At 47.4% G+C, this 26792-nt stretch overlaps 1 protein-coding gene across 10 annotated transcripts in view; it reads left to right on the forward strand.

The window, feature by feature from the left end:
* Window positions 1–26792, forward strand: part of LOC129853455 (autism susceptibility gene 2 protein-like) — a 412695-nt gene that overhangs the window by 343900 nt on the left and 42003 nt on the right. For all 10 annotated transcript variants that reach the window (XM_055919505.1, XM_055919511.1, XM_055919507.1 and 7 more), the window contains one exon: window positions 24447–24495. In XM_055919505.1, coding sequence (XP_055775480.1) covers window positions 24447–24495 — 49 coding nt within the window. The remainder of the gene's footprint in view (window positions 1–24446; window positions 24496–26792) is intronic.

Below are 26792 nucleotides of genomic sequence, written 5' to 3' on the forward strand. Positions count from 1 at the left end.
AGCCAGTCTCTCTCGTATGTGCCTTGAGAGCATCGTGTCCGAGGCGCAGAGCGCGCTGCGTTTTTTCGGGAGTTCTCTAAAAGCGTCAAGAAATGGTGGATACATTCTATTGAAATGCCTAACTCACTTGAAAGGTTTTTCACAACCTGGGATATGTCATTGCTGTTATTTCCAGCGCGAAGCCGTCTTATTCTTGGAATCTATTGTTAATGATCTGTCATCGGAGCTTTTTAAAGACTTGGATTCATATCAACAGTAATCTGGTTTGACACAAAGATCTACTGTTTTTCCTTTTTCGGGAACAAGGAACCTGTTTTTAGGACTATTCTCAGAGCACGAATAGTTTCTGCTTGTGATTGAACTTTGAAGAAAAGAAGAAAAAACAGAATATTCAAAATATTGCTTATGGTTTGACAGTTTTTGCCGCTGCAGACGGAAAAAACGCTCAGTAAAGATTGATTGGTTAAGCAGGTTGGTTCCTCTGTCTTGTCTGCTCCGCTGTAGACTATTCTACACGGAATTCTGCTCGAATTTCTATTGCGTAGCCTATTCCCGAACTGGATTTATTTGAATACGGCTCGGTCGAATGGTTTTGTGAACCTATATTACATTTCTTCCCCCAATGGTTCTTTGCACGGAGGACATCGCAACTCATTTGTTTCGGTAAGGTTATGAAATTTGATAATTGGCTCATGCCAGCCAACCTTTTGCCTTATTGCAATGTTTTCCCTATGTAAGATTTATGGTAACACAAAAATAAAATAATATTTACATTATTACATAGGCCGATAGAAATTAAGAATAGTCTACCGGTAGGCTATTCCGTAGCCTATTGATGATTTCGATTTTGTCGCTTTTCCCTGATTAACGGCTATGCACAATGTATTCTATTCTGTTAGCCTAGTTATTTGCACATTTTGACTTACATGGTTTAGCCTATATGTCAATTATATTTATCTAATTATTTTTGGTCAATTTCTAAGTCTCCTCGTGACAGACAGTAGCCTGGTCCAGTCTACAATAAATGCAACGCACGACATTGACATCATTTTAAGGTTGCGCTATGTCTGGCATCAAGTACCACAGGAGGAGCTATATAATTAGTTTTTATCCCCAAAGCACACAAGAATGTGGATGTTCAAGGTTATATCAAAACCTCTTTCAATATGACCCAAAGACGCAGAGGCTGTTATGCGCGCTTACCGCCCCGCTATTCTATGGCGGCTTTTGGCTTGTTTGTTAACAGTTATTTCCGTGTTCATGTATTTCGAAAATGTTTAAGTGAGCCGTAGCATCTACACTGTTGTTGTGTCTGTCTAAGTAGCCTATGTTTGGAACAACACACACCTGTAGGCTACTTTACTTTATGTTGTCTTGGCGTCTCTGTCGTCATTTCAGGTTGAAAGTGTCTATTCGACCGTAGAACTGAACCGCAAAATGCTGTGTTTATTCGGATAGCTATAGCTTCATGTCTTATGGATAGGTTATTCCCTACAGTGTGCAAAGCGTTATTAAGGTAATAACAATGTAATCAAATAGCTCTTTGAAAACGTTAGATCGCCTACCTCTAGATTGCCCCTCTATGGTTTAAAAAGCTATCGGTTTACGTGTGTATAGGCCTACATTTATTTGATACTGAACTTTTTCTTACAGAAAACCTGTAGGTTGAAATACTGTTACTTTTATGTTTATGTCATTTCAAACTTAGAAATGTGTCCATATTATGATTATGAGAGATAATACTGCTATTATAATTGGGAAAGTTGTTTGAAAATGGTGGGCCTCAAGAGTTCAACAGGGTCACTGGCCTACACATTGACTGGGTGATTTGGACAGCCATTCCTGGCTTTGTGTAGTGGTTTCTATGAAAAGGGGATAGATCTCCTCACACTTTACAACAACAATAACACTGACTCCTGTCTCCTTTTTGTGCTTGTTCATAAAGTGGTCATAGCGTTTCCTTTTTGACCTTGTAGTAAATGTGTATTTAAAAGCTATTCGATAGGGAAAATATTACCGTACTAATACATTAACGCTACTGCTACACAGTACCCACCGCCTCTACCACCTCCCTTGAAAAATATGTATCTTTCTCCATTCCTTTCAACCAAATCTTTAATCTACTGCAGATGCAGCTCTGGAATTAGCTTGCAAAAAGCTCTCCTTATTCATATCTTCAAAGGCCCATTTATCTCCAGCAGAAAGCTGATAAGAATGAGGCCTGCTTGGCAAGGCTGATAAGAGGGAGAAAAAAAAAATCCTCCAGCTATTTGTAATGTAAGAGTTCAGGCTGATCACAGCTAGCTCGGGGATACATGACAAACCTTGCATCATAAGCCTAATGCCTCGTGCCTCAAACTAGGGGAGGAGGGGAAGGACAAACATTAAATGGAGATTTGTGTTGGATTTAATGCGAGGATTTAAAAGCAATAGTGAAACATGAAACATCGGGGAGGAAGTGGAAACGTTACGCAAATAACCCTATTCAGAGGTCTTAATCGGGACAATATCGTCTGGAAAGTGGTAATGCTATCAACCACTATCATTAAAGGTGAATGAGCAGTTAAGCTGTTTTGAATGGGATCGCCTGCCTGGCCTGCTGCAGCACATTGCAATGGTCCGTGAAATGTTGACAGAAAACAAAAAACGTGGCAGTGAAAAATGTGTTGATGCATTTGATGTTAAATCTGTTTAAAAAAGCTATTTGGTTTGAAGGGGTGATAAACTGCTCTAAATCCCCAACTGCAACCTGTCTGGAATGTAGATCTTAAGTCCAAATTGGCTTATTCTGATGCCTGAGCTGCCTGCCTGCCCACTGTGAGAACAGGATGGTGAAATATGGCGGCAGGGTAGGTGTCTTACATAGTAGAGTGAAAAACACAGCAACACCTTCACTTCACATTCATTCGGCAGCCTAGCTGTGGTACTGCTCATTCAAGGCCAGCCCTCTGGCAGTACTGTAGAGGAAGTGTTTCTCATCTCATCTCTATCGAGCTCTCCATTCTGTTTTTCTTGTATTTTTTTTTTAGTATGGAGTGAGAGAGTGTGATCTCTTATTTTGCTCTTTGGAATGGCAGAGTAGTAGCAGTCCATTCACTGCAGTGAAGGATGGATGGACATTCCCTTCCAAGTGCTGAATGTGTGCTTTCTTTCCTGCAGATCCCCTGACACAGCACCAGCACCCATAAATCACATTACGTACATCTTTTGTACCAATTTGTTGTCTGGGCACTTGTGTTGAGCCTATTAAGCTGTGTGAATTGTATTGGTTGTTATGTGGCTCACCTTTGTCCGATTCGCTGGGTAGAGGCCCCCTTCGCAGTATTTAGTCTATGATTTCCCTCTTATACAGACTGAGACGGCTGCTTGTTATTAGTCTTGGATTGATTTTTTTCTAGAGGATTATTCTGAAAACACGTCATGACTATATAACAAATGACGTGTAACGTGATTGTATTCATACTTGGAGAGGAGAACACTCCCTCCTCTGTACTCTACTTGTGTGTGCGTGTGCGTGTGCGTGTGCGTGTGCGTGTGCGTGTGCGTGTGTGTGTGTGTGTGTGTGTTTGAAAGCGAGAGAGCAATGGGGAATTTACAGGCTTCCCCATGGTACTTATAACGTCTTAATGCTGGCAAGAGAAGGACCATAAAGCACTCTCTCTGCACCAAAAAGCAGTGGGAGACCTGAGAAAGAGGAACAGAGGAAACCAGCAGCAGTGAGAAAGAGTGAGACGGGGTTGGCAAGCACCACTTTAATGTGCACTGCAGAGATGTCTGTTTTTAACATTAACGTTATAAATAACATGAATGGGCCCCACAAGGCCACTGGCCATAAAGGGACAGGGAGGTGTTGGCAAAACAAAATTCATTTTTTCCTATTTTTTTGTTGCTGCGGTCCACGAACAGTGGGTCCCTGTGGAGGCTGTGTGTTGTTAACCACTCTGGATGGGTGGTATTTATGCCTTTGTTCAAATGGAAGTGACCGGTGACCTTTCCCGTGGTGTTGGCCAGCTCTGACACTGTCACACAATGGATTGCTGCCTCCATAATGTCTGTGTCACAAATGGCACTCTATTCCCTAGTGCACTACTTTTGATCAGAGCTAATGGACCCTGGCCAAAAGTAGAGCACTATATAGGGAATAGGGGACCATTTGAGACTCAGCCAATTTGTCAACTGCGCAGCTTTTTCTCCCTCATCTCCTATCAGATGTTATTTCCTAAATGTTGGGGCATCTGCTCGCGCTGCGCTGAGTCCTGGGGGCCCGTCCTCTTTTTTTTTCTCCTCGCCCCTCAGTTCTAAATGTCAACTGTGCGCCGCAACAAAGCGGCCACCTAAGGCCTTTTAAATACCTCCAGGTATTGCTGCAGTCATAGGTCAGCCAGTCACTCAGCGGGTAATGTGTTTTTCATGCTCACAGCTCACAGTGGACAGACGAGGGCCGCTCGGCACAATACAATGCCCCCACCCACCACCGGAGAGGTCAAGGGGGAAGGGAGGGAGACGGGGTTATGGAAGGGTAGAGAGATAGTGGGGGGGGGGAGGGTAAGAGAGCTAGGCCCCTCAGCACTCATCAGCCATGATGGGGATGTGTGCTTATGATGATGGTGGTGTTGTTGTTCTCACTATAGCCGTGGGATAAAGGACCCCCACTTCACATCAAACAGTCTCCCAACCCCATCATAAATATTTCAGAGACCTCTGCCTTTAATCCTCGCGGCCCTTCTCCAATTAGCCGCTGACGTCGGAGGCTAGCGAGGGCCATGATCTAAAAGGAGAGAAAATAGGGGTCTTTGATTCTGGTGCTCGCGAGGATCTATCTCCCTCACTCTCCAGCGTCCTCTCCTTATTGTGCGCCAGCCGTCTCATTGAGAGGTGGAGACACTCGAGTGAATTCCCTGCTTTTCAAGCTACCGACAAGGGTCAACCTGTAATTCTGGCAGCTTGCCTGCAAGGCCCTTCACTCAGCCCTCATCCCTCTCTCCCCTCCTGCACCTACCTCCCCCTTCCTCCTCCCCGCCTTCCCCATCCTTTCCCCAAAGCAGCTCTTTCCAGCGAGCAGGCTGTCTTTTTTTACCTATATGAGGCGTAATTAAATGTGTTCTGTGCGGAGCTGCGTGGCACCCTGTCTGAGCACCAACCCCAGGCGTACCATTAGCCAGATGTGGCTCTACTGCAGCTCTAATGAGAGAGAGAGAGAACACAGCGGAGGAGAGGAGACAAACCCAGGAGTCCTCCATCACGCCATCCGAGATGTTTTGTGGGCCTAATTGCCCAATCGTTTTGTGCCCCCTTATGACTCCCGGCTCATGGATTCATTAGCCTCCCTGTGCTATGTCAGGCTAGCTAGAGTGTTCATGCTTCATCCTATGGCGGGTGGTAGGTGCTAGAGGCTTGTAGCCAATGGGGTGTCGTGGGAAGGGTGAACACAGCTTACACCTTTACTTTGAAGGTTGCATGTAAAAGGTTACGTATGTTAAATACTTAAAGTGATGGTCATAAATTGTTATGTGGGGAAGTAATTTAGTCTATTATTATGAATTACTTTCAATTATTCAATGCAGAGGAGAAAAAATATCTGACTATATACCTGCAGGTATAATTTAAGATTGTGGTTGGGTTAGGGTTGAGATTGTGGTTGGGTTAGTGCTGAGATTGTGGTTGGGTTAGGGTTGAGATTGTGGTTGGGTTAGGGTTGAGATTGTGGTTGGGTTGGGTTAGAGTTGAGATTGTGGTTGGGTTTGAGTTGAGATTGTGGTTGGGTTAGAGCTGAGATTGTGGTTGGGTTTGAGTTGAGATTGTGGTTGGGTTAGAGCTGAGATTGTGGTTGGGTGAAGGTTGAGATTGTGGTTGGGTTAGGGTTGAGATTGTGGTTGGGTTGGGTTAGAGTTGAGATTGTGGTTGGGTTAGAGTTGAGATTGTGGTTGGGTTTGAGTTGAGATTGTGGTTGGGTTAGAGTTGAGATTGTATTTGGGTTAGAGTTGAGGTTGTGGTTGGGTTTGAGTTGAGTTGAGATTGTGGTTGGGTTAAGGTTGATATTGTGGTTGGGTTTGAGTTGAGATTGTGGTTGGGTTAGAGTTGAGGTTGTGGTTGGGTTAGAGGTGAGATTGTGGTTGAGTTCGAGTTGATATTGTGGTTGGGTTAGGGTTGAGGTTGTGATTGGGTTGGGTTGGGTTAGAATTGCAGTTGTGGTTGGGTTAGAGTTGAGATTGTGGTTGGGTTAGGGTTGAGATTGTGGTTGGGTTAAGATTGATTGTGGTTGGTTTAGAGTTGAGAAATGGTGTGTTTGTATCACTGACAAGTGAGATGAGCAGCAACCAGGCTATTGAAGGCACTTTCTAGAAAATACCTGTTTCACCTCTGAGGCTTTGGAGATTCTTAGGGATCCGACTGACAAACGCTGATTGATCGGCTCAGATTCACCCAGCGCTTCCTTTCAACATCTCTGAGGATCTTAAGCTACAGTACAACCATTGAGCACTCTCTTTCCCTCATATTTCATTTTAAGCCCCTTTCTACTTGGAGTGTATTAAATTCTCTTTTCATCTCGCCGTGTGTTTTTCCCCCTTGGTAAGCAGATTGGACTTGGAAGCTGGTTTAATTAGATGCGAGAGAGAGAGTTTTCCTCTGGATGCGGATGTATCGGGTGGTCTGTCTGTGAGCCGAGCTGCCTGGGGGGCTCTGTATAGCGCCGGGTGGGAAATGGTCCTACATACCAAACATACGGCGCCCTCGCTGGAAAGCAGGCCCCTTCGTTAGCAAGGAGCTGACGAGCTGCCGCTCAAGTTAGGGTAATTAACACCGCCACAGATTGTGGAACAGCTGTGCAATTTAGCACTGTGGCAACACCAGCGAGTCGAGAGAGAGAGAGAGGCTCTGCAAACAGAGGAAGGCTAGAGAGGGCTGCTTCAGAGACCAGACCGCCTAGACCAGACCCCCTACGGCCAAACCATACAGAGGCCCTCTATTCAGCAGGGTAGCCAGGGAAAGGCATATTATTCATAGAATATTTTAAAACTTTGCCTCTAAAGAGTGAAGGCTGTAATATGTTTGGTAGCAAATATAACTACCAGATGTGACCAGACTTTTAAATAGAACAGACTTTCGTCTTTGGTGAATATATTTATAGCCTGACGAACGCTAGCCTTTCACGATCTCGTGCATACCGTACAATACTTTAAGGTCACAGCGGTGCCTGTGTTTAAGTTAGAGAGTGAACGAGTTAGGAGATGGTGCCTAGCCTTTGCGTATCCTTAGGTAATCTAGTTGACATGCGGATTTTGGGGGGCAGGCTGTCTGTCTGTCCGTCCCAGTCTTGTTCAATAGTTATTGTGGAGCATGGATGGTGGGCCGCATGCATGTTAATTAAAAAGCCTCTAGACTTTCTCTCCGTGTGATTCCAGTCTCTTTTCATCTTACTGTTCTCGGCAGTGTCTGGCTTGCCCCAGCAAAACCAAATGATATGTGAGAAGTAATTAAAGTGTCCTGCTCTCTCGTTTTTTTGTTTCTTTTTGATTATATTTCATGTGTAACATTCCGCCCTTTATTTTTATTCCCTTGGCTTTCATCCGCGCTGATCCTTCACATCTGGTTTGGGTTTTAGCTATAGGGGAGTGATGATGTGTGGTGGAAAGAAAATGTCCTCCACATGGAGTTTTACGCTCTAGTAGTGTTTCTTTGTGGATCCCTTAAACGAATTGTGACAGAGGGAAAAAACACAAACATTCTGTAGTGTTTGACGTTTTTTTCCCTCTCGTGTTTGTGATGTTCTGCAGAGATGCCCCTTGTAAAAACCGATCACTCATAGGGGACAAAAGGATCAAATACACAAAAACAAGATATTTCAAGTTACGTGCCACTTTTCTAAGACTTATTTACTCCTTTTAGCTCCTTGCTAAATACACAACTGCAGTTTTGTGTATTTGTATCACAGGAGGCTGCTGAGGGGAGGACGCCTCATAATAATGGCTGGGATGGAGTGAATGGAACGGTTTTAAACCATGTGTTTTTAAGAGTTTGATTACCATTCCATTTATTCCTTTCCAGCCATTACTGTGAGCCCATCCTCCCCAATTAAGCTGCAACCAACCTGTGATATGTATGTAATTTACTCTATAAAACGAAAGTACTTTAATGTAAACTGAACAACAACCATTTTGGGGGGCCTTGAGCCACACTGCTGCCCTTTGTCTGTTACCTGTGGCGGGTGGAAAGTAAGGGTGTGTTGTGTTTCGTACGGTAGGAGAGCGGGAAATGCAGCAGGCTACTTTAATGACATGGAACTGAGCGGAGATACGGGTGACCCTGCAGGTTTGACTCCTGTTGAATGCCCCGTCTGCGCAATCTCCCTTGCTCTCTGTCTCAGCAATCAAGTGTCACGGACGCATCCGTGGCTGTCAGTCCTGCTCTGAGAGAGAGAGAGATAGAGAGAGGGAGCTCAGGGAACATGTTCCATTTCTGCTAATCACGCCGACTTCGACAGACATTTCCACCCGAGCTCCTCTCCACCCCTGCCATCGTCCTCCCCTCCTTGATTCAGTGACTGAGCAGGGCACAGGGAAAGAGAGACGGCCGTGGAACAACAATAATGTGTAAAATGTCTATCTACGGTAATGTGAGGGGAACGCAGGCGGGCGGCTGCAATGTGTGCTGGGAGGCCAGACCGTGCCCCCGACGGGCCTGCCATTTATTTATCAACTGAGAGGAGAGAAGAAGAGAGAAAAGGAGGGGAGAGAAGGCTCAGGCTTCTCTGTGCCAGAGGAGGCCAGGCGGCTCATGAGGGATAGGAAATATAATTGAGCCTCTCTCTCTCCTGGCTACAGGGCTGACTCAGACAACAGCTCTGCTCCTCCTCTCCCTCTCTCTTTTCCTCTCATCCACGGTGCTCGTCGGTCACGGCTGAGAAGAGGAGGCGTCCATGGCCTTTCAGGCTCCGCACAGGGATGTCCCCAAACAAGACTTGTCACTTGTGCTTACTGTGGCATTCATTTGATCAGATTAGATTTTCCCGCTTTCCTTTCCTTCCCCCTCTCCACTCTGTACTCTGAATATGCCTCTCTCAGGGGTTTGTCCTGTGCCAGGGCTGCCGGAGAATTGACTGACTGTGGCTTGGCTTGGTGTGTGTGCGTGTGCGTGTGTGTGTCCACGTGGGCGTGAGTGAGAGGCCCATGACATGGCTGTGGGAGGACATCCCACTTGTTAGTAGTGGGGGGACATCCCACCTGTTGGTAGTGGAGTGTTGAAAGAACAAGTGTAGCTGTCAGAGACACAGGTGTAAAGTCTCTCCCATTGGGAGCCGGGCCCTGTTTTGGAAAGGCCTCAGCACCAACTACAGTAGGACCACACTACTCCCTGCACTTCCAATCTACTACTGCTCTATATTCACCATGGAATCATCTCTAAACAAGTGAGAACCCTTGGCGATACCAGGAGTAGAATCTGTGAGAAACAGGCAGCTAGGTGATCTGATTTGGTCCACAGTGTGTTGTGGTTGGGGGATTGGGGAGCTGGTGGGGGTGGTGGGTGGATGTTGCCGTCTTTAAGCCCATCTGTTTTGCTAACCCTAATTGCATATGGAGGTATTGATCTGTGGAGAGAGGAGGGCACCACTACCAGAAGGCCAGGCTCCCGCTGGCACCCTTCCAGCCCAGCCAGCCAGCGCTTTGCTCTGTCTGTCAATCACACTGGTGGGTGGCGGCCTGCATGGGCGGGGATGTCCCTCCATTGCCTCCTTCACTCCGTCCCTCTATCACTCCCTCCCTCTCCCTCCATCCCTTCGTCTCTAACAGTAGTTCTTGATCCTCCCTGGTCCTGACTCTGGCCCAGAACAATCCCAGCTAGGTCAGGCTTTAAGGACCCTTGTTACAGGAGAATAACAACCAGAGGAGGAGAGGAAGACATGCCTGGAAGCAGGTCTCTCTCTCTCTAGCCCCCCCATCCACCGCTCCCTGCTGCGCCCAGTTTCACAGCTTTTAACACTTGCTTAATTCCCCCTCTCTCTGCTAAAGCTTTTAAGCAGTGTGAGCAGAGAGGGAGCGAGGGAGAGAGCTGTATGATGGGGATAGAGGGTAGAGGAGATGAGTTGGGGGTAGATGAAGTTCTTGGCTCTGTTGGGTTTGAGGCAGCTCGCAGGGTTTCATTTTACCCGGGCTCTGTAGAGGGATATGGGGATTCTGGATTATGTGCTTAGGCTCCATTGGCTGGATTATGCACCTTTTATCACCAGGGCCTGTTTACAATGGATATCTCTCCGCCGTTGACGGAGATGCCTCCTTACTACAACAGACGTGATAATATGCAAACACTGCTCCGTAAAAACAGCGCACCAATCCGCTTTATTCCGCTGAATGCTGTATGTTTGTATGAAGGCCCCAGAGCATGGGTTTGGTAATCCAAGGGTTCTCACAAAATATGGAAACATCTTGTTTGGGGGAAATTAAGAAGGGCTGTTGCCTTGACACGATAGAACGTCTTGTCCGTCAATGGATCTCATCCACACGAAACAGACAAGATGAGAAACACTGAGATAATCCTAGCACTCCGACAGAGACAGGGAGATGAACTCATAGCACTGCAGACAAAGGTTGTCATGGAATTAGCTTAAGGGTCTTTAAAAAAAAGGATTTTGTAAATGACACTACAGAGTTATCCGCTGTTGTCTTAATAGTAAACACTCAGCCTGCCCGAGAAGACTTTCCTTTAGAGAAAGAAACATGTTGACATTTTAGAGGCACATTTGGTTAATTGACAGGAAATGGCTTTGTTAGAGTGATCCGACTGGCTGGCCCGGCTGGCGCTGCAGTAGAGTAATTAGCTGGTCAACCTCTCCTCTTCCCCATACTGTACAGTCAGGATCAATATGATCAATATGCGGCATAATGTACACCTGCCAATAGCCTCAACTGAACTGGAGATAAGACAGTCGAACCTAGTGACACCCAAGGGGCTCTATATACTACAGTGCTGTATATGTTACCGGTCTCTCTCTCACTCTCTCTGTCCGTCCATTAAGTTGACTCCTCACACGAGAGTTCAGAGGAACAAAGATTGTAATGAGTGCAGCCATCATGAGCAGCCTTGGAAAATGGGATTAGTGCTCAGGGGGGAAACTCTGGCTGTTGTTGTTTCTCTTCCACATGAATAATTGAGAGAGTCGCAATGTAAGACAAAGTTGCGTTTACTTGCTTCATTATGTTTTAATCCGGAGTGGAGTGAACATTGCTCAGCCTAGCTTGGCACAGCGGACAGCGTTGAATGCGTCTCCGTCCTGAAGAGGTCTGTCAGCTGTAAATCTTCTCCACCCATGATGCAATGTAAAGTGAGACCCATGGCATCGCATGCGTTGCCTCCTCCCCCGGTGGATCTGTCGAGGGATTTGTGTTTAGATTGTTGATGGTTGCCAGATCCAAATTCCTCTACAGGTGCTCCTTCCTAATCAGACATAACCGTGTCTAGGGTTGCCAGCACAGAGGTCCACCAACGCTTGTGTAAGGCTACAGTTGATAGATAGTAAACTAGTTTCCCTATCTTTGCAGTGTAGCAAAGAATGCTTGTGGAAAATGGGTGGAGTTGTTTTTTTCATGGGTGTAGCCATAGAAATAGAACTACTAGAAGTTCTATGTCTATGAGTGTATCATACTGATCCATCTGCTTATGGGTAGTGAATCTAGAATTAAAATCTATAACTATCTGATTATTTACTGTACATGCCACTCTATCAGCAGCGGATGTAAAAATATGTGTCTGTATGTTGTTGAGTGCATCATAGATCTCCTTCAGCGTGTGACAATGAATGCTGTGTAACTGAAACCCCATTGAGTCCCCGGTGTTTTGTCACAAGGTCAGGTGTGTGTGGTACTGACGGTGGGCATGCCAGCCAGGGACCAGGGTGAGGTTACACAGTAAGTGTGAAAGTCTGAATCATAAGCTCTCTCCCACAAGGTCTCTGCAGTTGTCACGTTGGCGAGAAACAGCCCGGCGAGAAACATCCCTGGACTCCCTGGTCTGTCAATAGCAGCACGCGCTTAGCCACGGTTAGCTCAGCGCCAAAGAGCAAAGCTCCAGGTATTCACAGTGATGTGCCACCTTGAGTATTTATACATCTCAAGCCTTCGTAAGTCACACATCTGGAGCAAGCCAATGAGAGAGGAGCACGAGCACAATGCAGTGCTTTGTGGGAGTGGAATAGGACCGGCCAACAACACCGTGCATCCCGAATGGCACCCTATTCCCTATGGGTCCTGGTCAAAAGTAGTTCACTATGGCACCCTATTCCCTATGGGCCCTGGTCAAAAGTAGTGCACTCTGGCACCCTATTCCCTATGGGCCCTGGTCAAAAGTAGTGCACTCTGGCACCCTATTCCCTATGGGCCCTGGTCAAAAAGTAGTGCACTCTGGCACCCTATTCCCTATGGGCCCTGGTCAAAAGTAGTGCACTATAGAGGGAATAGGGTGCCATTTGGGACACGCCCCCTGTCTACTGTCTGCCCCAGCATTCCCCTCATAAACTGTCTCTCTGACATGCCTGGGCCCCGGTTGTGTCATGCTATGCAGTCACGAGTAAAATAAAGACGTCAATAAAAAGCCAATGCCATACTCCAAATAAAGGATGCATGCCTCTAATGCCACAGGGGTCAAAGCACAGTTGCTGGGCTGCCATTTCTATATTGGACCCCCCCAGGTGTTAGGACCCTGACCCCTCCTCCCACCATCTTGTCACCAACTGAAGTCCATCAACCAATGAGCACCTGACAGACCGCAAACCCAGAAACACACCGCCCGGCCTCTTCTTCCTCGGCCAACGATGTAGACGTGTTACCGCGTTTGGCGGTGGTGGAAGTCTCTCCCCTCATAAACATGGAGGTGTAATGATGCAACATAAAGGTGGGCTGACCCCTGCTCCCCCTCTCTCCCTCCTCCATTCTCCATCCATCTATTTTTAAGGACAGCTGAGTGGGTGGGAGAAGTATTTCTAAAGCGCTGCCTGGGCATTGGGTGTCCTGCCTGGCCTGGGCGCAAGGCCTCCCAGAGAAGTTTGGATTTCAGCTGCCAGTAACCCGAGGCCTGGTGTCTGCTTTAAAAGTAAATTCCACTTAACGTGCCGCGTCTCTTTCCAACATGAACAGGGGCTTAGGTCTGAGCCTCCTTTATATAGCGCATACCATGTCTGTTTGTGAAGGGGGGGTAAGGGGCTGGAGAGGAGTGGAAGGGGGTAAGGGGGCGGCCAGGGGGTATGTGTTGCCCAGGGTTGCCAGTTCCTGCCCCCCGAGCTGCCATTTCAGTTTTCCACTCCCCTCCCTCCCTGCTCCACTTTGCCTCCCTTTCTCCACCAGCCGTCAGACAAGTGGCTGTATTGATCCTGTGAGAGCCTGGCCTACTTTCACGCCGGTGGCTGACATATGAGCGGGATTCCTAAATCCCTGACTGAATTCCACTGCTGTGACAGTTGGGAGATGCTATTACGCACTCCAGTCCTCCAGCAGACCCGTGTGAGAGAGTGCAGAGCCATGCTGACAGGAGAAAGGTCAGGTGGAGCTGGTGTGTTACGGTAGCTAGCCAGGACGACTGTAGCACCCTGACATAAAGTCTAAGACTCGGGCTAAAGTCTCCTACCCTAGCGACCGCATCCTGGCATGCCAAAACACACAAACAGTATACCCTCTTATTATTGTATGTACTGCTAGTTCTTTCGTGTTTCTGGTTGTAGGATATGTATTTAATAATATAATAAATTGTATCACTCAGTCAGTCCAGGATGTGGGTGTGGACAGTATGGGTAATGAGTCTAAAGTGTGTGTGGCGCTTTGGCTCCGCAGCCCCCCCATCCCACCCCACCCACAGTCAGCTCAGCTCTGCTCTGGATCCCTGCTCTGCTCTGGCACAACATTTATTTTTGTTAGAGAGGGGAATGATTCATGTTAACGTCATGGCACGGCCGGGTGAAAATGTGCCACCCTCTGCGCATTTCTCCTCTCGTTAAAGCTGTCCTCAGTGCTTGGAAGAGCATACCACGGGCTACCACACTGTTCAGTGTGGTGTCAGACAGGCCTTTTCTTCTCCTAGTGAGACAGCCTCCCTGGGTTGGTGAAAATACACTGTGTGTGGGTTGGAGGGAAGGGAAGGAGAAGGGTCACAGTGCCTTGTTATCACTGCATTAAAGAAACATCCCTTTTCGGTTGAATTCCTTCAAGTCAAAGTCAAAGCCAAAGCGGCTACAGTCAGTGTGGTCTTAAGTCAGTGAGGAGGAATAGAACTTAGTTTTTAGCCTGAGGTAGGCTCACTAGATGACTCACCTAGACATTGTTCTGGTTGGAAGGGAAACAGGGTGAACAAGAGTTCTATTGAGCGGCGCTTTAAGACACCTTCCTCTAACAAGCTGCAGTAAGAGGAGAGGTGGTTCTGCCTACCAACCACACTGCCTCCAGCTATCCTCTCCCCACCGCAGGGCGATCAAGGCTGTGCCCAAATGGCCCCCTTTTGCCTATATAGCGCACTACTAGTCCTATGAGCCCTGGTCAAAAGTAGTGCACTAAATAGGTAAAAGGGTGCCATTTTGGAAGCTGCTCATGTCACAGTGGGCTCATGTCACATCACATCACCAGAGTGATATGCGTGTCTGTTAGGATGGTGGTTGGTGATGGAGCGCCACTGCAGCAGACGTGGATTATTATAGCGTATCCTGTGGTACTTTGATCCTTTCTACAGGAACAATGCCTCCATAGTTGGGGCGGCAGGTAGCCTAGTGGTTAGAGCGTTGGGCCAGTAACCGAAAGGTTGCTGGATTGAATCCCCGTGCTGATATGGTAAAAATCTGTTGTTCTGCCCCTGAACAAGGCAGTTAACCCACTGTTCCCCGGTAGGCCTTTGTTGTAAATAAGAATTTGTTCTTAACTGACTTGCCTATTTAAAAAAGGTTAAATTAAAAATTGTAAAAATGTAAACGATTTGGTTAAATAAAAGGTTAAATAAAAAAATACGAAATAAATTCAAAAAAGTATGAGGATGCTGGTGAAAACAATGGTGGCCTTGAATACAGATGGGAAGTTTGTTGTCATGCACCTGAGGCTTTGACATGGATGGTATTTTTCATCACATACTTTTAATTATTGTCAGGATTGGGTTAAGGTACCTAACAAAAGGAAGTGAGCCTAGGAGATTAGGAAGACACCCACACAGGAGGAAGATGAGGGATTGGTCAAGGCTGTCAGCCAACCAATTAGAGACCAGCAAGCCTTGACTATAATAGCCGCCTCCCTCCTGACTATCTCGGGTCTCAGCTGCCAGTCTGTCAGTCAGTCAGTAGAGAGAGAGAGAGATTCTGACATAAAGGCCCAGTGCAGTTAAAAACGTGATTGTCCTGTGTTGTATATATATTTCCACACTATAAGGTTGGAATAATACAGTGAAATTACGAAAATTATAATAATTCCCTTTTAGTGTAAGAGCTATTTGAAAAGACCACCTGAGATTTCAGCCTGTTTTGGTGGGATGGAGTTTTGGCCTGGCAGTAAATGAGTTAATAGATCAATAAGAAAACAGTTCCAAACGTCTCTGCCAATAGCAGCTAGTTTTCAGTTTTCGCTTCCGCACTAAGACCACTATCCCAGACAGTCCTAGCAATATTCTTGCTTGAGAAATTGCTCTTTGATAAGAATCAATTTTCGTTTCTATTTGACCAGTTTAATTGAAAACCGTCACAGTAAGGTACTTAATTGTTACCCAGAAATGATTTGATATTGAGATAAAAACGTCTGCACTGGCTCTTTAAAGAGCAGGAGAGGAGGAGGGCTTGGAGTGCTGTGGGCCAGCTATCCATGCTGAACTTGCTGGGCTGAGCCAGGCTATGGTTGCATCCCGAATGGGACCCTGTGGGCCCTGGTCAAAAGGAGTGCACTACATAGGGAATAGGGTGCCATTTGGGATGCAAACTATATCTTCTTCCGCCCTACCGTCTCCCACCAGGCTATATCTCCCTTCTCCTACCGTCTCCCACCAGGCTATATCTCCCTTCTCCTACCGTCTCCCACCAGGCTATATCTCCCTTCTCCTACCGTCTCCCACCAGGCTATATCTCCCTTCTCCTACCGTCTCCCACCAGGCTATATCTTCCTCCTCCCTACCGTCTCCCACCAGGCTATATCTCCCTTCTCCTACCATCTCCCACCAGGCTATATCTCCCTTCTCCTACCGTCTCCCACCAGGCTATATCTCCCTTCTCCTACCGTCTCCCACCAGGCTATATCTTCCTCCTCCCTACCGTCTCCCACCAGGCTATATCTCCCTTCTCCTACCGTCTCCCACCAGGCTATATCTCCCTTCTCCTACCGTCTCCCACCAGGCTATATCTTCCTCCTCCCTACCGTCTCCCACCAGGCTATATCTCCTTCCTGCCTGGTCTTTCAGACCTCCACCTAGCCCATAGTGATTGCCAGCCCCCTACAGGACTCTTATCACAGTACGATGACTGTGCTACTGACGGTTATTTAACCCTGCAAGGTAGATAACACCATCTCTGTCAGTGTGATCCCTCACTCTGTGTTATGTGACATGGCTAGAGATGGAGCTAGCCTAGCTAGCCACATATTATCCTTGTTTTATTACCTGCATCTTTTAGGTTCAGATTCAGCATGGGGCTAATTGAGTTGAATGGATAGTGATAGCTTAGATGATTTCGTCTGTCTTTCCTTTATTAGGCCAATTTAGCATGTGGCTCGGTGCATTATGCTGTTTAATGAAAGCCATTCTCAGCGGTTTATCTCTGTTGGAATGTGAAACAGGAATATCAATGCACAGGTTCACTTAACTGGCACTGATAGCTTGCCCAGTTCCCTAATTCAAAGGGAATTTAAATCCGGTAATCTGATTTAAGCAACTCTGACTGTCATTTCCTGCCTTCGCAGTTGAGTTTTTCTTCCTTTCTTTTTGATTTATTCGATTTCCCTCAGTCCTTATTTTTCTCCTCTTCCCTTGGTTGAGGTTTTCATTTGTCTCCCCTCCTCCCCTCCAGGTACCAAGTACTGTGAAATATGTCATGTCTGTTTTCCTAATTTCTCTTTATCTGGTTACGGTGGGCCCAGGAGGCTGATGGTAGTAGTGGGGGCTGCTGCCGCTGTGATTTGTGACCCTGCCTATCTCTGGCTGCATGGGGCTTTAATGCCATGCCTCTGCCCTTCTCCTGCTGATGAAACGGGCCCTTGCACTCCCCTGATAGGCTGCTAATTTATATAATAAACTGACAGGCGGCCATGATAAGGGCTAGCAACTGCTCCTCAACAGCAGGGAGGGAAGGGGGGAAGGGGGAGGGAAGGGAAGGGAAGGGAAGGTGAGATTGGTGAGGGGTGTGGGGGGTGATGGTAAAGGGAGAAGGGGGAGTGGTATCTGAGATGCAGGGTAATATTTTACACAAAGCTCGAGCCCCTCTCTCTCTCTCTCTCCCTCTCTCTCTCTCTCTCTCTCTCTCTCTCTCTCTCTCTCTCTCTCTCTCTCTCTCTCTCTCTCTCTCTCTCTCTCTCTCCACATTTACTTACCCTGCCACTGTTGCTAGGGAAAGGAAGACCATGGAGTCGTCTCCCCTGCGCACACACAAAGACGCACTTGACTTTTGTATTTATTTGTTATAGTGCTACTGATATTGATTGCGGCATTGTTGGGAAAGAGCCAGCAAGAAAGGCCTTTCACTGTACTTGTGCATGTGACAATAAAAACGTGAAACTTGAAACACACACACACATCATGGCTGGCTGTGAAAACGGCACCGTGTGCAGGGGGGACGACTCCATTTTGCAGAGTCACTCTGTGGAATGCATTACTATGTTGATTATGCTCTGGGATAGGGAGGCTCAATATCTAATGGTTTCTGGTTGACAGTCACGTGGGAGTGTGTCTCTGTCTTCTTTACACGTCTGGGTGTGTATGTGGAGGGGTGTCTATAATCTTGCCATGCCACACCTGTTCTGACTGGTGGGGCGTCCTCCCTCCCTCCCTCTCTCCCTCCAGCCCCCCGCCTCCCTGCTAACCCTGCCTATCTGCCTGACAGTGTGGGGGAAATGCTCGCGGGCTTATGATAAACGACCACTCGGGAGGTCATTAAGTTTGTGGAACAGAGGAGGAGTATAAGAAGGACAAACGAGCGTAGATCAGAGGAGGGAGATAATTAATTTGGTGTCCCTGTTGCAGTGCGGCGGCAGACAGGCAGGCGGGCGGGCCAGTCATGTATGGCTGAACACAGCAGCAGCCACTGCAGTCTCAGATCCACCTTCACGTTAGCTGCTGTGTCAGTCCCACCGCGTGACATTTCGGGTTCTACTGCTACTGTACTGCATCTACGAGTAGGGAGTGCTGATCTAGCATCAGGTACCCCTGTACATGTAATATTAATCATTATAATCTAAAATGCTAAACTTGATTGGAGATCAGCGATCCTACTCTGAGACGCTATGAATTCAGCCCAGGTATGCCAAATGGCGAGCAAGCAAGAGGGTTGGGGTTAGAGAGTGATTTCACTTTATGCGTGGTTGTTGCTGAGGGGAAATATTTATCAAAGCAATGGCTACCCTGACATGATTGTTACATAAATGGCAGATGAAATACGACCTCCGTGGCGGCTTTGGATCCAGTCCCAGCTCTTAATGGCAGAATGGCTGTAAGGGGATGAAGGAGTCATGGGAGGTGGCTGGAGCCAGAGGGTAGGTAGAGGAGGCAGGAGGAGGTGGCTGGACCCAGAGGGTGGGTAGAGGAGGCAGGAGGAGGTGGCTGGACCCAGAGGGTGGGTAGAGGAGGCAGGAGGAGGTGGCTGGACCCAGAGGGTGGGTAGAGGAGGCAGGAGGAGGTGGCTGGACCCAGAGGGTGGGTAGAGGAGGCTGGAGTAGGTGGCTGGAGCCAGAGGGTAGGTAGAGGAGGCAGGAGGAGGTGGCTGGACCCAGAGGGTGGGTAGAGGAGGCAGGAGGAGGTGGCTGGAGCCAGAGTGTGGGTAGAGGAGGCAGGAGGAGGTGGCTGGAGCCAGAGTGTGGGTAGAGGAGGCAGGAGGAGGTGGCTGAAGCCAGAGGGTGGCTAGAGGTGGCTGGACCCAGAGGGTGGGTAGAGGAGGCAGGAGGAGGTGGCTGGAGCCAGAGTGTGGGTAGAGGAGGCAGGAGGAGGTGGCTGGAGCCAGAGTGTGGGTAGAGGAGGCAGGAGGAGGTGGCTGAAGCCAGAGGGTGGCTAGAGGAGGCAGGAGGAGGTGGCTGAAGCCAGAGGGTGGCTAGAGGAGGCAGGAGGAGGTGGCTGAAGCCAGAGGGTGGCTAGAGGAGGTTGGAGGGGTGTTGGCCATTGGGTGACAGTGGAGAAGGAGAGGAGAGGAGGTGTCGGAGCAGGGTGACAGTGATGAAACACCAACCCGGGCTGCAAATTAACAGAAGTGTGTGGCGGGTGGTGTGGGGAGGTGGCGGGTGGGCAGGGACAGAGTGGGGCTGCCAGGGTAATTGAGAGCTTGGTTGTCTGTGCCAGCTAGCGTGGCTCCTCTGAGTCCCCCCACCGCCCTCCGCATATCTCTCTTTCTCTCTGCTCCCTCTCCCGCTTTGATAAATGAATGGTCTGTGAAGTGGATGCTCTGTGATGTGCAGTGTTGCACCATGTCATGGTCGCCCAGTGCCCACACCTGTGTTAGTCCAGACAGAAAAGGAGGGGTAGTGACACACCATCCCTGCCCTGCCTTCCCTCTCCTCTCCCCATGGATGGATGGTGGTAGGTGGGTTGTACCATGGGAGGGATGCAGGGGGATGTTGGAGGAACATATGGCTGAATGGTTCATGCATCAAACAGCACTACAGGGAATATGATGCATATTGATTGGCTTTGTGTAAAAAGAATCCCGACTTTAGGCTCAAAGGTAGAGCAGAGGCAGTAAGGCATCATCACTATCGATCAGTATCGGCCCATGGTTGAAATACAGTAAGTTTGTTCCCATGTCTTTGTCAGCTAAACCCACTGCATGCATTTGGTTGGAGTGTTATAGGCCATAGCTGGTCTGTGGTGGACAATGGGTGTTTGTTACATGCCTCCCAAAGGGATCAGGAGGATAGTCATTGTGGAAAAGAGCATCTGCTATGATTGAAATACAAACAGTCAAATGTGAAAGTTTGTGGGTTTGGAACCACAACAGAATCCCTCGCACAGCTCCAGCATAGTCTCTTTTTAGTATTCCGCAGTTAAACAGTCAAGTGATTTTACAGTTCTATTCTGTACAAAATGTACCCAGAGATTATTTTCACGAGGACTGGGAGTAGGGTTATCTGCTCGGGTCTCTATTTGGCATTTTGTTATGGTTTTGTTTTCTCCCTAACCATCCACACGTACCTATAGCACCCCCCCCCCCCCCCCTTCTCCATTTGGAATATCTAGCTCAGTGTTCAAGAATGCAAAGCACGCAATACGAGCTGTAGATCAAAGGTAAGGCTTCGCCCCGGATGGATCGTTTGATATAAAGCACTGGGAAATTGGTCTCTCAGCAGTATTTTCTAAATGAGGTTAATTGAATGTGGGTAATTGCTGACCTTCCTGTTGTTGTGAAATCACATCCTTAACTGATCAATGCCTTTCATAAATTCATGGCTGAAGGTCATTCTGTTGATTACCTTTCTACCCAGCCCGCTACAGAGCTACAGCCAAAGCTCATTAGCTTCATTGTGCAGAATTTTGTGGAAATGCTTTTAATGCTTTTTACAATTGCTAACAATTTGTTATATTTCTCTGCAGTGACAGCAGATGTAGAAATGCCCCCACTACATTAAGTGTCTCACTAAATGCTGGGTATTGGTTTTCCCACTCCCTCCCTCTGTGTGCTATTATCAGGAGATTTATGCAGCCAATACGTCAGACGTGTTCTGGGAAGTTGAGGGACTTCAACAGTGGTGTAATTCGTAATTTGGCATTCCCTAAATCTTGGAATTATGGTGCTGCGTGTGGCTGTTTGGGGAGTTAGCACTCCGTTGGTGTGATTACACGCCCCTACCCCCCTCCACCGCCTACCTGCCTCGTTCCCTCTCTCTCGCTCTCCCCACACCAGGACTGGTGAGGAAACGAGAGAATTTCACAGCTGCTGTGAGCAGGCCCCCGCTGAGGCCTATGACCTCCTTGTTGCATTTTTCCCCCCGTTTTTCTTTCTCTCTTTTTTCTCTCCAGCAGGCAGGCAGCATGTTTCCTCAGGGAGCCCTTGTGTGGCTCAGAGGAAGCTGAATCATAAAGCATGGCTAATGAATAGAATAGAGAAGGAAAGCTAAGGCCTGCTGACGGCTCTCCTGAGAGAAGGCCAGGCCACGAAGCCTCTGGCTCAAATAGCAGACTGCCCCAAAGGTCAGGCTTCCTGCGGCCCAGTCCAAGGGCTTTTGGCTCGCAGCAATGTGGCTTGAATTTCCTTTGTTTTTAAATTGTTAGATTTCTCTGTTTCCTTTGGAAAACCTGGCCTTTGGTTGGTGCCCCCCCCCCTCTCCTTTCCTCCCCTCTCCTCTTTTTCAGTTCTCCTCTTTCATTCCCTGTCTGTTTTTTCATAGTGGCCAGGGTTCCCCTCAACAAAGAGAGTGTGATTTAGTTTTCTTTTATACATGACCTCTGCGCACCGCAGCCACAGGCGCAGAAACTGCCAACAGAACAGCCCTCTGGAAAAATGTTAACTTGATCAAGCTAACCCAGAAGTTCATAAGGATAGCAATAACATTTTGCCAAAAGCAGACCCTGTTTTGGCATGCCTAAGAACTGCCTTTGTATTTTGGCCTTGTAATTAGGAATTACTGACTCATGTGGAGAAGAGTGGATACAAAACAGAGCATTACATCTAAACACTGGTTGTTGAAACAACTAAGTTTGTTGGAATATAGAAACAATTAGCTAGCAACAGAATTCACCTTTACTGAACACATACGAATACAGAGGTCTTAGTCCGGCCCACGGGTGATTTGAGTAAAAAAACAACTGTGGGGGAGGGAAACAAACTCAATGTACTTTAAAATGACTAAATCAAATTGAAACTGTGTAGACATGATAATGGACCTATATTCATTCAGTTTCTTGACTGTCCAGCTCGCTGACATTCCCTAGACAGTCAGGTAGCGTCGAAAATTCCCAAAAAACAATGGATAGAGGACTATTTTTTGCTAGTTTTGACAGCAAGGAAATATAATACATTTTCAGTGCGGCCATCCGGACCTCGTTAAAGACCAAATGCGGCCACTGGGGCAAAATGAGTTTGACACCCCTGTTTGACATCCAACACAGGTAGCCTAGTGGATAGAGCGTTGGACTAGTAATAGTTGCAGTTTAGAGTATGACCAAACCATTTTGTTTTCATGACCGCGTGTGCCTCTCCGAGCACCCAGCACCCAGACCTCGACCCAGCTCCCGTGTCCACTTGACTAGCATTCATTTCTCATGATCCATATTTTCACACAGGCCCTCCAGGGCAGCCAGGGATTCAGACGGGCGGACGGGTGGCGAGGCTTGCTACATGGAGCGTTTAATGTGGAGCGCTAGCTCACAAAGAGCGTAGTGTTGCAGACGCCCTGCTTCTGGGAGAATGGAGGAGGCCAATGCAGAACACTGCCATGTTCTCCTCTTCACCAACAGGGTGGAATGCAACACGACAACACTGCTCCTGAAGCTAAGGATTCACCTCTACCTCTGCCTTGTACTGAAAATACACCATGCCCTTATACTGTACCATACCTTGACTGGGTGTTAAAGAGTTATTGGAGCACTTTCGAGGCTGGAGGAGCACTGTTATAGTTTATATTAAAGGAGAGGGTGTCTCCACATAAACACTTTAGTCCAGTGTTCAGTAAAGGCGGTAGCAGTGTCTAGATTGGAAGGTCTTAGAAGAAGAGTCTTCAAAACACTTGAGCAGACTGAGAGAAGCCAAGGAGCGACATCTGTGTTTACAGTGTGTTCTCTCTCTGATTCACTGACAGTGCTTTACATATGTTCTCTTTGTGCTGTGTAAACTACAATGATGGCAGTTAAGGACACTGGGGCCCAATGGATGAAGCATATGCTCCGTTTTAACAGCTTTTCTTAGTCCCAACGAGGAGGCGAGGAGGGGAAACAGTGATTTACACCAAGACTGACCTCGTAGGATAAGGAAGATGTTCCGTGTTAATATTATCTTGTCGATGCATACTTTTGTCACACTCTCGCAAAATAGCAGGTTGTCTGTGGTTGATTTATGACTCCAGAGCTGTGTTTAAAAGTTCTGTGTCTCGCCGGCCGGTTCGATGTGTATTTTTGTTCAAATGTATGGTGTGTTTTCTTTCTGGAGAGGCTTGCCAGAATCTCCACATACATCTGACCAGGGAGGGAAACGCTCCCAGTGTTTAGTCTACACGTCTCTGCTGTCACTTCATAGTCAGATGCCTTTTTCCCCTTCCAGCTTTTTTGTCTCTGGCCATTACTCACAGTGGTATATTTGCTCAACTCTCAGGAGGGACTCGCCTTAAATAACTTCTCTCAACTGAACCTTTATAACTGTGGAAATGATATAGTAGGGATTTAATGCAGAGTTGGATGAAGCAAATATTTAACGTGACATTTTCTCCTAAAATCATATTCTGACGACAATGGTTCAATAATGAAAAGTATTACAGTGCGGCTTGAAAGAGACTTAGATTTTCTTTGATTTACAATTGACGCTTGAGCAGCATTAGCTTGTTGTGGTGGTTCATTGTGTCGCGTTGTGGTGGTTCATTGTGTCGCGTTGTGGTGGTTCATTGTGTCGCGTTGTGGTCATTCATTGTGTTGTGTGTGGGGTCTTTGTACGTTCTCAGCTCCTGCTAAGATCCTGCAGAGGCTGATCCACCATACAGTAGTACCCTCTTCTCTTCCTCTCCTCTCCTCTCCTCTCCTCTCCTCTCCTCTCCTCTCTGACAACCTCATGTGCTGTGAGTATGAGTGGGCTGGCTGGCTCTCAGGTGGCACAACAGTGCCCCCTAATGTTACCTTGGCTCTGTCTGGACTGAAAGAATTCAGCTCTGCTTAGAGAGCGGGACGTTGTGAGAATAAGGAACTCAGTCAGGTGCAGAGAAGGGGCTGCTTCTCAATAAAGCAGATTAAACACAAGTCAAGGTGGCACTGTGATGATTATCTATGGCTGAAGTAGAGTACAGGAGCTGTATTGGAAGTGAGAGTTATTGTGTCCATATACATAGGTTACAGTAGATCAGTGGACATATGTCTGTTGGACACAATAGAGACATCCATGTTAGCCATCTTGTTGGACCCAATGGAATAGAATTAGTGTGTTATAATCATGAACATTTGGGCTGATGTTTTTGAAGGATCCAATCCCTTCCTCTATTGTGTCATGAATGCAATGCAGTTTGTCACGTTCTCTGAGGTGTCCCACCGTCGTATGGAAACTACCGATGTCTTCCACACAGGTCATCCATCTAACCAGACTATTCATGTTTCTCCTTCCTCTTGTCTTCCAGGTATCTGATGTAGGATCCGACAAACTATTTTCCCCCACTACACCCAAAGGTGAGACTTTTGTTCCTCTATAGTCACTACAAACCATTTCCCCCCCTGTGTTGTCCACTATCATCCTTATAGATTACATTTCAATGAACACCGAGGCAGTTTATAACATGCCAACGATGTCTTCTGATTCTGATCTGATTGAGCACAAATCAGAACGTCCACGTTTGTATATTTTCTTCCCTGTGGAACTGTATTGGGACACCCAACCGAAGGCCTACATATCTCCCTTCCCACACACAACATTCAGGCTCATTAGAGTGGATTTACAGGCTCCGTGCCACATGCTCCCAATCCATAAATGGGAAGGTCCCCCCAGGCTACAAGGCTTCTGACAGCAGGCCAGACAGTAATGGCGGCCAGAGGCCAGGACAGAGGAGGGATGAGGAGGGAGGGGCCTGAGCCTCTCAGTCGACATAATCACAGGTCCACTGGGAATTGACGGAGGGTTTAGGGGTAGTAAGAGTGTAGGATAGGAGTGCTGCACCTGTACTCAGGCTGAATGGGGAGCTGGTGTAAGGATGTGGAGGAGGGCAGGGGAGCGGAGGGGTGGACAATCCCCTGCCTGATGAAAGATAGCAGTATGTAGTCCACGTTCCCCCAGGGCAGGAACCAGACCCATTAACAGATGCCGCATGATGGATATTGTGTAAAATGGGACCATTTTCAGGAGGAGATAGAAAGAGTGCATGTCTGCGGGCCAGCTTGCCTTGGATAGATTAGGACCCAGCCTGTTTTATGCCTGAACAGAAACAGTAAATTACAACTTTCAGACATTACAGTAATGAGCTCATGATTTTCAAAACAGCCAGGACACATGTCCAAGCCTCGAGTGTACTACCGTCGTTGTCAGTTTAGATTGTTGTTGTTGGCCGAGTTGCTGGTTTTCAGACGCACGCACGCACGCACGCACACACACACACACACACACACACACACACTGACTCTCTCCCACATCCAGTCTGGAGAGGGCCTAGCTGTGTCAGTGGGCAAGCAGGTCTTGGGGAAATCCTGCTAATGTGAGTCCCATTCCATGTCCAATGCACACCATGCGGACCCAGGGATTAGGACTGGAGAATTACAACCAGGCAATCCCATCAGAGGTCCCTGCCTGTTTGTCACAGGGATCAACGGCACTGTGTGTGTGTGTGTGCTCGTGCGTGAGTGTGTGTGTGTGAAAGTCCGGCAACAATAAGGGCACCAGATTAGGATTAGGATGAAAAGGAAAAGCCAGGGGATGGCTCTGGCTGGATCATCTGATTCAGTGATGAGTGAGAGGTTATTATCGTGTTAGCTGCTACCATTGCACGCAGTCCCTTTGCCAACGTACTGTAATGGATCCTAGTTTTAAGTCCTCTCTGTCTCTGTCTCTCTGTGTGTGTGTGTGTGTGTGTGCGTGTGCGTGTGCGTGTGCGTGCGCGTGCGCGTGCGTGTGCGTGCGTGCAGAATGCAGAGCAGCCTGGGGGATGTTTTCCTCTAGTTTACCATGCATTGTATCTATGTCCTATTACCAGTCTGCCACTCAGTCCTTAGGGACCAATCTACATTCTACAATCCTCTCAGCCTCTGATCACTGGGCCTACACAGCTCTTGGCTCCGAGAGATTGGGGGCACTCACACACATACACACACACACACACACACACGCACACAGTTGGTAAAGTGCTAATGAGCATTTTGACTAATTTTCTGTATTTTGACATTTTGCTCATTTCTGACAATTTCACCTTTCATTAGTCATTTTAGATGAGCTGCATCATCACCAAGTTGACAGTCCGACATAGTAATCATTGAAGGCAGTGAACCACAATAATGGCCTTAAAGGGATACGTCGGGATTTTGGCAAGGAGGCCCTTTATCTTTTTCCCCAGAGTAGGAGGAACTTGTGGATAACATTGTTATGTCTCCGCGTGCAGTTTGAAAGAAGTTGCTAACTAGCGCTAGCGTAATTGCTAACTATGTTAGCGCAATGACTGGTATTCTATGCTATCAGCTAACATGCTAGCAGATACCATATATTTCCAATCATTGCACTAACGCTAGTTAGCATTGGCTTGCGAAACTACCTCTAACTTTCTTCATACTGGACACAGAGACAGATATATGGTATCCACGAGTGCATCTGACTCGGGGGAGAAGATAAAGGGCAAATGTATCCCTTTTAGTAACACTCAGAAATCCTAACAGTTTTCTCCTCATAATTTGCTAGGGGATTTCTTCTTCTCTGTATTACTACCTTCTTCACAGCATCAATGCGGTTTTCTTTATGCTATGGAAAACAGTATTCTTCAACCTTCTGG

Source organism: Salvelinus fontinalis, chromosome 4 (genome assembly GCF_029448725.1).
Source record: "Salvelinus fontinalis isolate EN_2023a chromosome 4, ASM2944872v1, whole genome shotgun sequence".
Classification (NCBI taxonomy): Eukaryota; Metazoa; Chordata; class Actinopteri; order Salmoniformes; family Salmonidae; genus Salvelinus; species Salvelinus fontinalis.